This window comes from Miscanthus floridulus, chromosome 6, assembly GCF_019320115.1.
Source record: "Miscanthus floridulus cultivar M001 chromosome 6, ASM1932011v1, whole genome shotgun sequence".
Taxonomy (NCBI): domain Eukaryota; kingdom Viridiplantae; phylum Streptophyta; class Magnoliopsida; order Poales; family Poaceae; genus Miscanthus; species Miscanthus floridulus.
In genome coordinates this window covers 144,960,934-144,976,285 of record NC_089585.1, presented here as the reverse complement: position 1 = coordinate 144,976,285, position 15,352 = coordinate 144,960,934, and the positions used below count along the sequence as shown (strand labels likewise).

General features: G+C 43.4%; 1 protein-coding gene and 1 long non-coding RNA gene across 4 annotated transcripts; one reads left to right on the top strand and one right to left on the bottom strand.

Moving 5' to 3' along the window:
* Nucleotides 1-541: 541 nt before the first annotated feature.
* On the bottom strand, nt 542-5,263 carry LOC136457247 (2,3-bisphosphoglycerate-independent phosphoglycerate mutase-like). The gene is made up of 10 exons (XM_066457309.1): nt 5,107-5,263; nt 4,578-4,751; nt 3,848-3,975; nt 3,246-3,396; nt 2,959-3,162; nt 2,449-2,873; nt 1,581-1,773; nt 1,414-1,509; nt 1,130-1,285; nt 542-1,028 (listed from the first exon to the last, which is right to left on the bottom strand). Exons 2-10 carry the CDS (start codon nt 4,737-4,739, stop codon nt 864-866), a joined length of 1,680 nt encoding a protein of 559 aa, XP_066313406.1. The 5' UTR covers nt 4,740-4,751; nt 5,107-5,263; the 3' UTR covers nt 542-863.
* A 3,791-nt stretch (nt 5,264-9,054) lies between these two features.
* On the top strand, nt 9,055-12,145 carry LOC136457248 (uncharacterized). 3 transcript variants are annotated; one of them, XR_010759704.1, is made up of 6 exons: nt 9,055-9,274; nt 9,384-9,462; nt 9,588-9,811; nt 11,136-11,239; nt 11,330-11,537; nt 11,811-12,145. It is a non-coding gene; the product is annotated as an uncharacterized lncRNA (long non-coding RNA). The 3 variants fall into 3 exon arrangements; XR_010759702.1 differs by having other exon boundaries at nt 9,384-9,811; XR_010759703.1 differs by having other exon boundaries at nt 9,384-9,811; nt 11,130-11,239.
* Nucleotides 12,146-15,352: the final 3,207 nt, after the last annotated feature.

Genomic DNA, 15,352 nt, shown 5'->3' with positions numbered 1-15,352 from the left:
TTCTCCACCAGCTTCAGGAGTCGTTTAAAGCCATTTTCTACCAAACGGGTAAAGTAAAATAGCTTCACTTGTGAAGTCCCTAAAAACATACTCTCACAGTGATTTTGGGTGGGATGGAGCAAAAAAAAAAAAAAAAAAAATGGCTTCTCCCGGCTCCTCCTCCAGGCTCCTAAAAACATGCTCTCACAGGGAAACCATTTTGCCAAACGATTTACCAAAATCGCTTCAGCTCCACCGATGGAACTGTTCGTGGAGCTGAAGAAGAAAAAAAAAAAAAAAATCGGTTACCGACTACACGTGGAAAGATAATGTTCAAAGATAAGCATGGATGGAGTTTAAAAGCCAAACATTGTATGATTAAATTCAGCAATTCAGAACAGATCTTGAACCATGGATATCATCAAAATGCCATCTCAGTATTACTGTACCATCTTTCCCACAAAAGAATGCCATTTCAGTATTACTGTACCATCTTCCCACAAAAGCTATTATCGTAGTACATGAGTCCATTCTCAGCAGGTGAACACAACTCATGCGTCAATGCGTGAGGCCAAAAGGTAATCACTAGTGAAGTAGTGATGACCCACACAAACAGTATATAACCTCGAGCAATTTTAGACTGACACAAAGTTTGCGGCCTCAGATACCGTATATAGCTAAGTAAAGATAGCTATCAAACTGCCAAAAGCCAGCACAGGATACAATTGTCAACGGTATAAATAGAGCACCTAAATGCAAGTCAAAAGGCGTCTCTCAATGTTTTGGTGAGTTTGAGCAACGTGCTTGCAAACAGAAATTATTCAATTAACTGGCCATATCCATTCTCAACTATAGAACCAAAATTGGACATAGCTGGCCACTACTTAGTTGTCAGCAACTTCAATCAGGGTTTGCTCGTAGTCAGCAGGGGCCTGAAATCCATGGAGGTTCATCACAGTTGCGGCTACGTTGGCGAGCCCAGGGATTTCAATGTCATTCCGGAATTTCACTCCGGGGTGAAGACCAGGGCCTCCAATGGCAACCGGGACCTGCAAGTTTTACAGAGGCATTAACATCCAAAGCAATCAACATGGGTATGCTTTTACTGGGAGACAACCAAAGACATGGGGTCAAAAGGCATTGCACTCACCGGCTGAAGGGTATGCGAGGTTAGAATCTGGATACCGCCATTCTTGTCGAGCAACGGCTTGCCAGCTTTGTTCCTTTTCACCATATCCTCTGCATTGCCATGATCGGCAGTAACAAGGTAAATACCACCAACTTGCTCGACAGCATCCAAAATAATCTGTTCAGAAGAGCATTTGGTTAAAATAGGCAAAGGCCTATATAAAATCTGCTACCGTAAGCGAACTTTCAATGCAGATTATGAAGACAACACACAACATGTAAGCGAACTTTTATTGATGCTCTCACCTTAACAGCTTCATCAGCTGCCTTGCAAGCAACAACGGTGGCCTCAATATCACCAGTGTGACCAACCATGTCACCATTTGGAAGGTTGACACGTACCTGTAACAACAATATGCTAAGCAACAGGGAAACCGAAAGACTCATCTAATAGAAATTTCAGAACTATTTACCTGGTCAAACTTTCCACTTAGGAGAGCGTCCCTGGCTTTCTCGGCAATTTCAAGCGCCTTCATCTTGGGTGCAACATTGAATGTAATACCACTGTCACTAGGAACTTCTACATACTCTTCCTTAGTTTCATCAAAGTATCCTGAACGGTTCCCGTTCCAGAAAAATGTGACATGGCCGAATTTCACCGTCTCACTGTCACACACAAACCAATGTTGCCGTATAAATAAAAAGAAAAAAGAAAAGGCAAAATGTAGAACATGCCGTTGCAAGGACAAGGATGATACAGCAATGAGTCAATCCAAAAATAACATTATGCAGGCCATACAGTATTAGCACACAAACCATTCATAGAACAATGCAACCAAATATCAGCCAAAGTTAGCACAATGTCAGCATACTGAGCCTCCTCTGCGGCTAGAAGATTATTAAAAAAGGGCGTACCCAGTGCAAAGAGCTCCCGCTCTGTGCGGGGTCTAGGGAAGGGTGTCAGAGGCAAGCGAGGAGACCGCGACTCAAACCCAGGACCTTCTGGTCACAGGCGGTAAGACTCTACCGCTTGCACCAGGCCCGCCCTTCTAAAGCTAGAAGATTATTACCCTAGAAAAAAAAATGTTTCTACACGTCAAATTACTAGTACGACTGTAGCATAAGGTAATGGAGATAACTCACAGCAACATCTTTCCAGAAGGCAAGTGCCCCTTACAGGTATGTACAAGATTGTACAAAGTACACTTGATAATGTTTATTCAAAATAAATGAACCATGCTGGCTTAGATGACTCAGAAAAAACTAAGTGGTTTATGATATTGAAGTAAACAAAAGAAGTATCACGAGAAAGGCTGAAACATTAGATAGTATAGTACTTGCCTGCAAGCAAAAGTGCGGATGCCATTCTTCACCAAGTACTCCCCAGATGTTCTCTCTATCTCTGGTGGGGAAACAAGGTAACGGCTTGGAAGCTTCAACTCACCATCATACTGAAGCATCCCAGCATATCGAATTTTGGGGACACGAACACGGTCGAATTTGTCAAAATCTGGATACTCTAGTGCTTTCGCAAGCATAACCATGCGATCGGCCCGGAAGTTGATAGTGACAACTGCATCACCATCTAATACAGGCCCAACAGCATTGCCACTGTCATTAACAATCACAAATGGGGGCAAGTACTGATCATTAGCATTGGGCAGTGCTCTCAGTGTTTTCACAGCCTCAAGTGCACTTTTGAATTTGTAGGGTGCTTCTCCAAGCACCTGGGCATCCCAGCCACGTTTAACCACATCCCAGTCATTCTGGAAGGTATTAAACAAAACAAAACTGTAAGCCAAGGTGTTAGACGATGAACACTGATGCTTGAATACGACAAAAAACATTCACCTCATAACGGTCCATGGTAACATACATCCTTCCACCACCAGATGCAATTTGTGCATCAATACCCTTCCCTCGAAGCTCCGAAAGATCATTCTCTAGGGTCTCCACGAAACCAACACTGCTGCCATCCAAAACATCACGCCCATCGGTAAGGATGTGCACACGGATTTTTTTTGCTCCCCTCTCACTGGCACCTTTCAGAAGTAACTGGATAGAGCAAAAAAAAAAGTAAATCTTGTGGTAAACTTGTAACTTAAGTAAGATAAATTGAAGAAAGATTATTTGCAAACCTGCAGTTGGTCAAGACGAGAGTGGACACCACCATCACTCAACAACCCAATAAGGTGAAGAGTACCACTTTCAAAAGATTCTTTGATGTAGTTGAATCCATCTCCATTATAAATCTTTCCGGAGGCAAGAGCACTATCAACAAGCTTAGCACTATAGGCAGAAAGAATGCAGCACTCAGATCAGAGAACATCTATGAACTCTTAAGGACTAAAGGTTCTATTTAAGACTAACATGACAGACAAAATAGCACACTAAGATCAAGTTCTTGATTGCATATGAATTCAAATGTTGAGCCAAAAAGTACACTGCAGTAGTGAGAAACAAATCAATGAAACTACTAACTGATGACAATAAGAATAGAGTTACAGGCTCTATTCTCGTCATGAAGCAAATAGTTAGTACTGTCCCAAGATTCAAAGATTTTGAATCTTATATGGACAAAATTATTTGTTAGCAACTAAATGCCTATCTCACGTGGAGGTCTGGCATGTATAGAAAAAACATAGTTGTAGGCATCATGTTCAAGTGCAATATTGAAGCCACAGCGCATTAGTTACAACCAAAAAAAACATTTCCAAAAATAAATAAATATCTAACATACCCTTGGGCAAAAATCCGACCAGCACCAAGTGCATTGTGACCAACTTCGCTGTTGCCCATGTCATCATCAGATGGGAGACCCACAGCTGTTCCATGTGCCTTCACTAGTGTCCATTTCTCAGGAGCACCCTAATATACATATTTCACAAAAGGGTGAGTAAAAGCATGAAGACAGTATACCTGCAAATCAAATTATGCTGACAGAACAATCTTTCATCCAAGAGAAAGAAGCAGAGGTTATGTGCAACACCATGTTATTTTTCATTAACACCAAGTATGAGACAATGGTCAAACAAGCAATTGAATGGATACACTTTCAAAGAATTAGAAACCTCAGGGCATAACCATTTTCAGACAGTCCTACTACATGAAAGAGAAAAACTCAGCATTCACTACTTCACCCAGTGCCCCGTATGCATAACAGATTAACAGTGAGTACAGGAAAAAACATTTAACCTTAATCTGTAGAACTTAACCTTAATCAAGATTACATAAATAAAAAATCTAAAAGCCACTACCTACCGGTATTAATTCAAATCAGATCCGTCATCAGTGAACTGGAGCTAAGAATTAGGCTCCCGATAAGAATGTGACCAGTGCATACTTAGCAACAATCAGAACCAAGGTATCTAATACACACACACACAAAAAAAGAGCATCTACGCAAGCTCACAATGACTTTGCGATACAGGGTAAAACAGAAGGGCAGGTGTAAAGGAAAGCATACACACATTCTTTAGCGAGTCCATGACAGGAGTCTGAGCGACATGGATGCAGTTGTACTGGTCGGGGTTGGCCTCGCCCCATCCGTCCAGCACGACGACAGCCACCGGCTTCCCCTTGGGGAGCTTAGGGTGGTCCGGCAGCGTCCACGAGAACCCAGAGCTCGCCATAGCCAACGAGACCTACCAAAAATAACACACAGCAGTAAGCAAAATGTTAGACGAGCAGCAAATCCGCTGCATAACCAAACAGATCTGCACCTGGCTTCAGAATCCGCCACACGGCGTTGCTATAATCAATAAGATCTGAACACGTAATGAAAAATACCCTATTCAGTTAATTCGCATGGCGGATTGAGACTGGACGACCAGCACAGTCGTTTAAAATCAGGTTTAGATCAGATCTCTTGTTACAAATACGAGAAGAGAAGCAAATCAGACACGAAGGATGATGGTAGTCGATCTGACGCATCGAGAAATCGAAAGACATGCGAATGAGGGGGGGAGGGGGGGGGGGGTGATCTGAGACTGTTCTCACCTTTTTGCTTCTGCTTTTGCCTTGCCTAACAAGAAGAACTCTTGGCGAGCAAATGGGGCGATGGAACGAAGGGAGGTGCGACGCCGCGGCGGTATTAATAAGGACAGGCGACGGCGTGAGAATAAAAAATATATAATTGCTATATTTAAGGATGGTATTTCGACTTAAACTCACGCTATTTAACAAGTGGACGGCAGGATCGGTGCTCCGCGGGAACAAATGGAGTCATCGGACGGCCGAGGAGCGTAGAAAAGGTGAGATATTTTATTTTATTTTATAGTATTATGTATTATTTTATATGGAAGGAAAAGATGGGCTTTGGTTCGAATGAGGAATGGCTCCGCCGGGTTTACGTATCCAGATGGCGGAGATCCGCCAGTTTTATATTCTGCACCTGGTATTGGACGGTAGCGATGGTGGGCGGCTATTGCCCGGCCCATGTGGGGCCCACTGTTGATCAGCGCCGTGCAACGGAACAAGCATAGTCCACCTCACGGCGGCCCACCACGGATTTTAGGCTTTAACGTGAGCTTTGGACTTTTCGACGGGGCGCGTGCGTGAAAGCGTCACACCCAGGCACCCAGCCACGAGAAAATTGGACTTTTCGAAGGGGCCGTTCGTGAAAGCTTCAGAGCCAGCCGAGAGAAATTTGGACTTTTGGAAGGGGCCGTGCGTGAAAGCGTCAGACCCACACGAGAGAAATTTGGAATTTTGCCGCAAGTGGGTTTCGCTGAAGTGCTATTAAATTATGGGGTTTGCCGGGAATGAGACGTAGCTCGAGCGGCAAAGCTCCAAGTGGTGCAGCGGCCGGTCGTGGGTTTGAGCTCTGCTTGACCTATGATTTTTCACCGGGGTTTTTCTTTATTTTAACAGGACCTTTCTATCGCGTGGAGCTACGACATGGCCGTCGTCTACGGAGTCTTGGATGGTTTCGGTGATCTCTTCAAGGACGCGATTTTAGAATCTAGGTGTAGTTGTAGGATCTATTTGTGTACTTGAGGTGTGCGTGGGTGTGAGTGTATGTGGTGTTGGTGTGTGTATCTGGTCATGAACAGATACTACAGTTGTGCCTAGATGAGAGACGAAAAAAAATTATGGGGTTTGCCAGAATACCTCTATAAAATGAGCATTTCACGCTATTATGCCATTTCTGATTTTAGATAACTTTAACAATTGTTTAGCCCAAAATTTTCAGCCCAACTTTGAAAACGGTCATAGCAGGTGAAAAGTTGGCTGAAAATTTTTAAAAATTTATCTAAAATCCTGAAATGGCAAAATAGCATTAAGCACCCGTTTCATATAGGCATTCTGGCGAAGCACACAACTTCCATGACATTTCAGCGAAACTCACTTGCCATAATGGCAAAATTCCAATTATCTCCCTAGCCACCGATGGAGGACTGAGGGTTGGATATTTGTACAGATAGTGCATTCAAGCTGCAACATGCAGTGTTTAGAGCATCACCAGCTCTCTGAAACAAGTCTCCTCCACAGACTCTACTCCATAAACTCTATCGTGGAGCAGTTTCACAAATAAAACTTGTAGTTTGTGGAGCATCTATTTAGGTGCTCTCATAACTCCACCTTTTCTGAAGCATAGTTGCATTGAGCTGAACCAATTTAGCTAAAAAACATGGAGTGGAGCAATCATAAACATCCCCTGTGGCAAATAGGGATGCCCAATACCACATTTTAAATTAATTATTAGATAAAGATATTTTTTACGGAGCACCAATAACCTCTCCTAATATATGAGACTCACTTGTCACGTACCAATTTATTTATTTTCTTTTTTCCTATTTCTTCTCTCCTTTTTTGCTCTTCTTTCTCATGGGCTCCTGATACTCCTATCCGCCATCACCAGCGCGATCCGGATGTCGACGTTCGATCCACCCCACTTGGCAAGGCGTGCGGGAAGGGAGGTGGCCTCATTCTCGGCCATGGCGCATGAGGTGGCCACGAGGACTCGATGGCCTCATTTAGCTCGTGTGCGTAGTGCGGCAAGTTTAACATCGGCGAGGCGCACGGGGAGGGAGACAAACTCATCCCCAGTCATGGGCGTCCTTTCGGCGACACGCTCGATGCCATCCTTTGGGGATGGATGCGGTCGCGTGCTCTGTAGTGGCGTTGACCCTGACCCTACAAGTGTAGATCAAGCATCATTGGCTAAATAGCGCCATGTACTTGGGTCGTGTTGCTGCAACCATCAGCCTGTTCGGTTGGCTGGTTCATATCGTTGCTGGTTCGTAAAGAAGTACTGCTGGCTGGTTTGTGTGAGAGAAAAATACTATTCCGGCTGAAAATTTACGATCGTTTACAACAAGCCACAGCCAAACGAACAGGCTGCATGCTTTGTGTCGTCACTGGGCCATGGCTGCGCCATCGACATCCCCTGCACGGAGGTACGTCACCACATGCTGCTGTTGTTATGCTTGTGTCGTCACCTCTCCTTACTAACATCGCACTCAACACCACTGAGATGCCGACCACAAAACTCGACACTTTTGTCGAGGAATGCACGTACAACATTAGGGGTGATGGTAGTGCTGAGGAACTTAACCTCTGGTAGTGCTCGATGACAATGGAGGTGGAGAGGAGTGAGGGGGAGGAGGGGCCAGGAGGATGACAGTTAGGGTGGACCTAACTTATTGGGGGGGGGGGGAGATGCAAGTTTCCTCTGAATTTAAGTGGAGACGAGAAAGATTTTGCTGACAAAAAAAAAGTTATTGGAGGATTGCTAGCCTAGAAAAACATTCACATCCCCAGTGTGATAGTTTCACGGGACAAGTGGTAGTATTGAAAAACCGTTGGAGATGCTCTGTACAGGTGTGAGTGTAGAGTACGTCCATTGCTATGCTAAGGCCTAATAGTATCTCCATTAGATATCTTATCTAATCTCCTATACTTTAAAATATTATTATTTTAGAAGATGTAAGAGTATTTTATTGGATATCTTATCTCTAATTTTCTATACTTTAAAAGTAGTATTTTAGAAGATAGAAGTGATATAGCAGAAGTCTTGTCTTATCTTCTGCGTATCTATAAAGGAGACAACATCTCTTCCATATTCCTATAGAAACATAGAAGAAGTTTTCAATAATTTGCGGTACTCTCTTAAATTGATTTAAGGGTGTTCTTCTAGATTAATTTATAGAAGACGTAATATATAGGAGATGCAATATAAGGGATATGGCAGAGATACTTAGGCTCTATTTGGTTCATCGTTAGCTATAAAAAGTTGTTATAAATCATGTATTGTAAAAAGAGTTATAAGCTGTTTGGATGAAACATACTCCATCTCCCTATCTCCCTAAAAAAGCTATGAAACAACTCTCAATTTCCACCCATCTGAAAAAGCAGGAAGCCGAAAGTCGAGAGCAGGTTCAATGTACTTAAAAATTATACGATGTGAAAGCAAATGCTTTTGGAAAAACAGTTTCAACCTTTACCTATATATTTGGCTTGTTTTCTGTTTTTTAACAGCAAAAACATTTTTTTGGAACCAAACCAAACACAACTTTAAGCATGGAACAGGAGAACATCTATGACTGGGTACAGGGTTCCCAGATGAACTGTCCATACCATCATACGTATGTTTGAGAGACATGCTACGGTGGAAGGAAGTCTCCGGTCGGCAGAAAATTTTCCAGTCGCTCGGCCGCCGACGGTCAATCTCGAGGGGCTAGCAGAGTTCCGAACCGGGTCCCGGTGACCGTCCAGGTGTCCGTAGTAGTTGGGCAGGGCTGCTCCTGCTCGTCCCTGGTGTGACGCACACAGGATGACACGACGGCGTGCGCTGACGGGCCACCATGTGTTTGGTGAATGGTGACGTGGGGTCGTGGTCGTTTATTCTCGAAGCTTCCAGGGAGTCTTTCGGTTGTTAAAATCTACCTATACTCTTAAATACTCTTAAATAAATTATAATAAATAAATAAATTATTATTATACTCTTAAAGCTGTACATGAACAGTAGTTTCGCCGGCGCTGCGATCCTGCCCCCACTCTCTCCGGCTCCATCGCGCAGCCCCCCGGCGGGCCCCTTCCGGTGTCTGCCTCCCGGAGTTCCGGCACGTCCGCCCTTCTCCTTGAGATCGCGAAGCCGTCGCTGGTAGCCATGACGCCAGCGGCGCCGCGAGCCCGCCCCCCACCCTCTCCGGCTCCGTCTTGCGTATGCAGCTATCCGATTTACAGCACCTCATATACTGCACAAAGTTCTTTGCCACTCATAGATCTTCTGATTGCGCATGCTAATTTCCTCATTCGTTTGACATATCCAGGTACGGAAGTTGCTAACGATGATCACGTCCACTCCATATGCTGCCATGTGGTTTCTACATGGCCTAAAAGAGTTGCCCTGTAATTTCGGTCCCTCGCAATCTATTTTCCCCTGGAGAATCCATTATTTTTGTGTTTGGGGGTATTTTCATGAATCAGTTTACAACAATTGGTTTTTGATTTTGTCATTTCTTCATTGTATACAGGTGCATGTTTTTGTAGTCCAAGATAAAATAGGCAACGATTCTGTATGAATTCTGATGTATATTAGTTATTACACCACATGTGTAGTTACAGAATACCTGCTGGTGCTGCAACCCTTCCCTGTGTTGTAATGGCTAAAAATATCTTTGTTGCTGCCCAGGTGCTGAATTCTGACTACAGTACACAGATAATTTGAGATGGTCTGTGGTTCCTATTAACATAATAGGTGAGTTCTGTTTCTTTCCCAGTTACATACCCCCATTGATTCCATTGTTTCCTCTATTGTTCCACATCTTCTTTTCGTAGCCATAAAAATAATCTTGAGTTCTTGCGGGGCAATCGTTTCAGCAGAACAAAATGGTGATGTTGTTCGCCTACATCATTTTTAAATGCTCAGTGAGGATATGCTCTTCAGATGTTACCTGTTGCAGTGTGCTTTATCGTGCTACATTTGATTAAATGTACTTATACATGTTTGGATTCTCTTATGAGTTTGTTTTTCCCTAATATAAACATTAGGACCAAGTAATAAGTGATGGCTTTATGGCTACCTTAACAAGGCTACATGTATTCAACCAAGTCATTCCTCAAAATTTCGCGTCAAAGCCAAAGAACACTTTGCAAGTATAGTGGAGATTGCCTATTGCATGATTAGTTCCCCAGTAGTGATGTATTGGTACGGTATTTCTTAAATTCTATGGATTCCTGCAAAAATGTTGCTTACTGACTTTCGAGTTTCACTGCGAGAGGCCGATTTTTTTTTTTTTTTTGCCTAATATAAAAATTAGGGCCAAGTAATAAGTGATGGCTTTATGGCTACCTTAACAAGGCTACATGTATTCAACCAAGTCATTCCTCAAAATTTCGCGTCAAAGCCAAAGAACACTTTGCAAGTATAGTGGACATTGCCTATTGCATGATTTGTACCCCAGTAGTGATGTATTGGTACAGTATTTCTTAAATTCTATGGATTCCTACAAAAATGTTGCTTACTGACTTTCGAGTTTCACTGCGAGAGGCCGAAAAAAAGAGTTTCACTACGAGAGGCTGAAAAAAAATGTCTTCTGCTTCACCTCACCGCTGCCTTCGCCTGTTTTGTGGTCGGCTCCATACAACAATGTTTCCCTGTAACTGTCCTTGCAATGATTTTGCAATCCAATTAGCTACACAAGAACACAGTTCACAGATTAAAGGTATACCGGTAGAGGCTACCTCTTTTTTGGGTTATATGTTTCTGGTGCTAATTCTTCTCTAACATTTTCTAAAACAAATAAGTTAAGGAACGATCTGATACCTGGGAAGTACACATTTTTCATATTCAAACTGAAGTGCAAAATTTATATAAAACTCAGATGATATTAATTAATTTAGGTGAATACAAAGCAGAATACAAATTGCAAGCAAATTTTACTGCAATAGAATTTTGCTTCTGCATTTTTTTGGTTCTTATAAGTGTTTCTTAGCTTAGGCAATACGAACACCATATATCTTATATGCTTCTGTAATTTACACTATTGCTAAGATACCTCTCTTTATTGCTCCAGTTGCAGTCTTCATCATAGGGTTGTTAATTGGCATCCCGGGAAGCATATTTACCTACATTTTCATGAGTGGAGAAAGCAAAGAAAGCCATTTGTTCATTGCTTTATTTGTGGTAAGTTTTCCTTTCTATGAGTTTCTTATGCTTATCTCTGTGGTCTTTTCATCTTTGAAAATTTGCTTACCTACCTACTCTGAACTTCAGATGGAACATGGAGTACTACCCCTGGAAGCTGTACAGTAGTCAGCGACGTGAAAGATTTGCTTTCCCAGTCCTATTTTTCAATTATGGACCTTCGTCTTCAAAAACCTCCCGTATCACTGGAAGCATATTTGCTTTTACACTCCTATTTCTCAATTATGGAGGATCTTCATCTTTCAGAAACCTCCTGACGGGAGCCATATGAGATAAGGTTGGCATCCTGTTCACTATTCGCTGTTTATATCTTTCAACTTTACACCTCAAGACCATAGACTTTTGTTCTTCTAGCATTACGCCTTTACCTTTAATGAGTAAGAATCACTCTTTATGCTTCACTTGAGATAACATTTGCAAGAAAGCATGCATTCAGACAATCATTTTGAATAATATAATCCACTGTTCCAGTGCTTCGCATTGAGATGCCACTTTTCTGATTATTTTTCAATGTACAATAAACTGATATACATGACTTCCTTTTTTCCAGATTACTGGTGCACTGTTACCAGCCGCGTTTACGCTTGGAATACTGACCACATTAGCTCCCTTCTATAAGTGCCCTGTGATGCTTCTCAAAGGATGGAAACGACTGACCCAGCATATGATTGGGAGAGAAGGTCCTTTCCTGGAGACGGTTGCGTGCCATTTGCTGGTCTTGCTATTCTTCTTAGCCCATTTGCTGTAGTAGGAGCCGATCTGGCATCCATACACTCCAGTGTCCGTTTATGTGCCTATGCATATAGTGCAGTTGTAGCTTATCAGGAATGGTAAGATTCCCCCTTTTTCCAGTGCATTTATGACAAACAATGCGAACTTTCATCACATCATTTGTTAATTGATTTATTCGTCTTTCCTCAAAAGTGACATATGCAGTTCTAACATAAATATATTGCCCTACTGCTCATCATAGGGGGGAGATAGTTAACTATTTTTTTGGGGGGCAATATGAAAGTCCATCTAAAATATACTCGGTACACAATAAGATATGCCTAAATGTAGCACTATTGTTGGAAGCTTTGTTCCTCCCGCGGCAACGCGCGGGATTTTTGCTAGTTATTATAAAATCGAAAAAAGCGTCGGAACTCGGAAAGTATAATCCTACAACTCTCTAAGCTTTTGGGCCTGCGGCTTCGGCCTGGCTTGCTAATGCTTTCTGGGCACACAAGATTACTTGGGCTTCCCTGGAAGAATATATAGTTTGTTGGGCCTACTGTTGCTGTGTTCTGAAATGTGTATAAGCGACAACTCGTATCCCGATCTATTATGTCGGATTGATACCTCCAGGCACCACCAGCCCAGCTTGCTTCTGCTAAAAAAAAAAAAAAAAAACCCAGCCCAGTTGCTGAAGCCCCTTGCTTTGTTGTGTTCACGAGATCTCTGAAGTCCTTTTACACAAAACTGTGTGCAAAACCAGTGTAGCGTGAACTGGGCAATCTCAGCTTGTTAGATTCTTATGGTGTAACATGTTCATTTAGATTTAATTCATCGACTTGATCGGGTACATGGTAACTCCGTTAATATCGAGATTTATCTTTTTTTAGATAATAAAAAAACATATTGTTTCATCTCCACAAGTGAGGAATCAGACTAAGTTATTACAAGACAATATCAAGAATTATCTGATCTGCCAGATTAATCATAAAAATATGATCAATGCACGCGTGCACATACGTTCATATGAATGATTGTACATGTACATATGTATGTGAGCGTACCGTGATTCGCACAACTACGACAGCGTAACCGAGAGATAAGAAAATGATATACCATATGCCCTAGCCTATCCAAATCTCCGTAAATCTTTTGAACACTTTCCTTGTTCAAGATAACCTGCCCCGTGGACACTGTGCTATATGCAAGAACCGTGAAAAGATTCGTTGCACAACCTACATCTCCTGTACAACTAAAAAGAACAAAGCGTGGATATTTTTTTTGTACGACATTTGTTTTGGGTCTGCCTCATTTGGTGCGATACCTTCGCCTCTGCACTCCCTCGGTTCCCCTCGAAATACCACTCACCACGGGCCCATCTGAATTCCTTCTTAGAAAATGCCACCCAACAAACAGGGTGCTCGCCCCAGCGTCAGTCAGGCCGCCCGTCCGCTCCCTCGCTCCCCATGCACGCGGGCGACCCGGCCTCAATCTCTCGCTCTCCGCGATTCATGCGGTGATCCGGATCTCGATCTCTTTCCCCGCGCCTCGCCCCCTCGCCCGTAGTCCTCGCTCTGTCCTTGCGCTCGTCGCACCCGCGCCATCGTTGTCGTCGTCGTCACCATCGTCCTCGCCCGCGCCATCGCCCTCGTCGCTGGAAATTGGGCCGGGGCGCCAGCGACGAACCCTAACCCTATCTCCTTCGTGCAAGGTGCGCACCGCGCCGAGACGCAGCGCCCACTCCAAGCTCCCCGAGACGCCACGCCCAATCCAAGCTACCAGAACGTCCGCAGGAAGCACGTCGGCCGCCGCCACGCCTCCACTCCACCGGGCCACTGCCACGCCGCCACTATGCCGGGCCGCCGCCACGCCGACGGACTCCGACGCACGCCGCCGCCACACAGCCATCACCGCCCATCTCGGAGAAGCCCTCGACCCCGTTTGGTAGCATTTGTGAGTCTAATGCACAGAGGTTTTGCTTTTTATGGGTTATTAGTTGTGATTGTGATAGATTTCTGCGGCGGTTTGCAGGTGACGTACAGGAGCATGATCAAGCTGATGCACGAGAAGATGAAAGCATTGGCTGCGCTCGCATGATCTCACCGTCACCAGGTTTTCAACTAGACCTTCCTTTAGATCTCATAAGGTAGTTCAACAGTCTTGAGTTTATTGATTAGCTCATTTTTGTCAGAACACAATACTCTCATAAGTTTCTTTGAATTTAATATAAGATGCAAAACAGTCAATTTTCAAGATTGGGACTTAAAGGCTTTGTTGTTGTTGTTGTTATGCAAACAGTCTATTTTCAAGATTGAGCTAATTTTTATTTGAGATTAGAAAGAATGCAGGATCTCTTTGAAAATATACGATGGCTGATTGGTAGTGCTGGTAGTTCTATGATGAAAGAAATAAACATGGGAAGAAAAAATATTGTTATTGCAAACCTGATAATTTGTGTTTTCTGTATCGCAAAATTAACTACTATTTTCTATGAAAGGACAATAGTTACAGTTTCATTGCAATGGCTAGCTTTGCAGGATTACAATGGGGTGAAGCAGTTCAGGCACGAGACCATGATCTGGTGTCGCCTGCTCGCGGCACTCGCCACCGGTGATGCCTACTTGCGGCCCATGCTGCACGAAGCTCTGATTAGTGTGTATTCTAAAAGAAGATACCAAATCATCATGACTAGATATGCCATGTAACTGCTTTTAGTCAATTTAAAGATCTCAAATGATTATTGGACTGTACCTGCCATCATCTCAAGGGAATGGAAGCCGGCTACTGGCGATCATTGGGTTATGCTCAGCCTAAGCTATTTGAGGAGAAAACTCAGTCAGGTCTGCATTCCATTTCATACACCATATATTATTAGTAGTGTAGTCATCCCAATGAGATATACAAAACTTATTTTGTTTCATACACCTATTGTTGGTGTAGAAAGTGACCAACACGTAAATATTTGCAGTTTTGTCGTACGTTGTGATCGGATGTGGCCTAGCACTCAATGACACAGGGTTTATACTGGTTTAGGCAACGTGCCCTATGTCCAGTTTGAGTCGGTCGGTGACTTTATTCCTGAGCCCAGGTGATCAAAGTTTGCTGTGGGGTTACAAACGAGAGGGAGAGTAAGATGGGGGGTGCAAGAGGTCCGGTCGAACTCCGGACTGAAGGGCCGAGAGCGATGGGAGCTCCTACGTGCGCTAAGTATTCGAGCGAGTGCTCTGTATTTGTGAGATTGATCATGAAAATGGCTCCGTTATTGGGAGAGAGCGCATCCCCTTTTATAGATGAAAGAGACGGCCTTACAGGCGAGAGAGAGAGAGAGAGAGAGAGAGAGAGTTCGTACGCTACTAAGTTTTGTTGCCACGCTGTCGG

Excerpts from the sequence above, each read along its gene's own strand:
- LOC136457247 (XM_066457309.1), bottom strand. The coding sequence starts at position 4,739 with ATGGCGAGCTCTGGGTTCTCGTGGACGCTGCCGGACCACCCTAAGCTC. Across the intron at positions 3,163-3,245 it reads CTCGTCTTGACCAACTGCAG|TTACTTCTGAAAGGTGCCAG; the intron begins GTTTGCAAATAA and ends TGCTCTATCCAG. Across the intron at positions 1,774-2,448 it reads ATCCGCACTTTTGCTTGCAG|TGAGACGGTGAAATTCGGCC; the intron begins GCAAGTACTATA and ends TGTGTGTGACAG.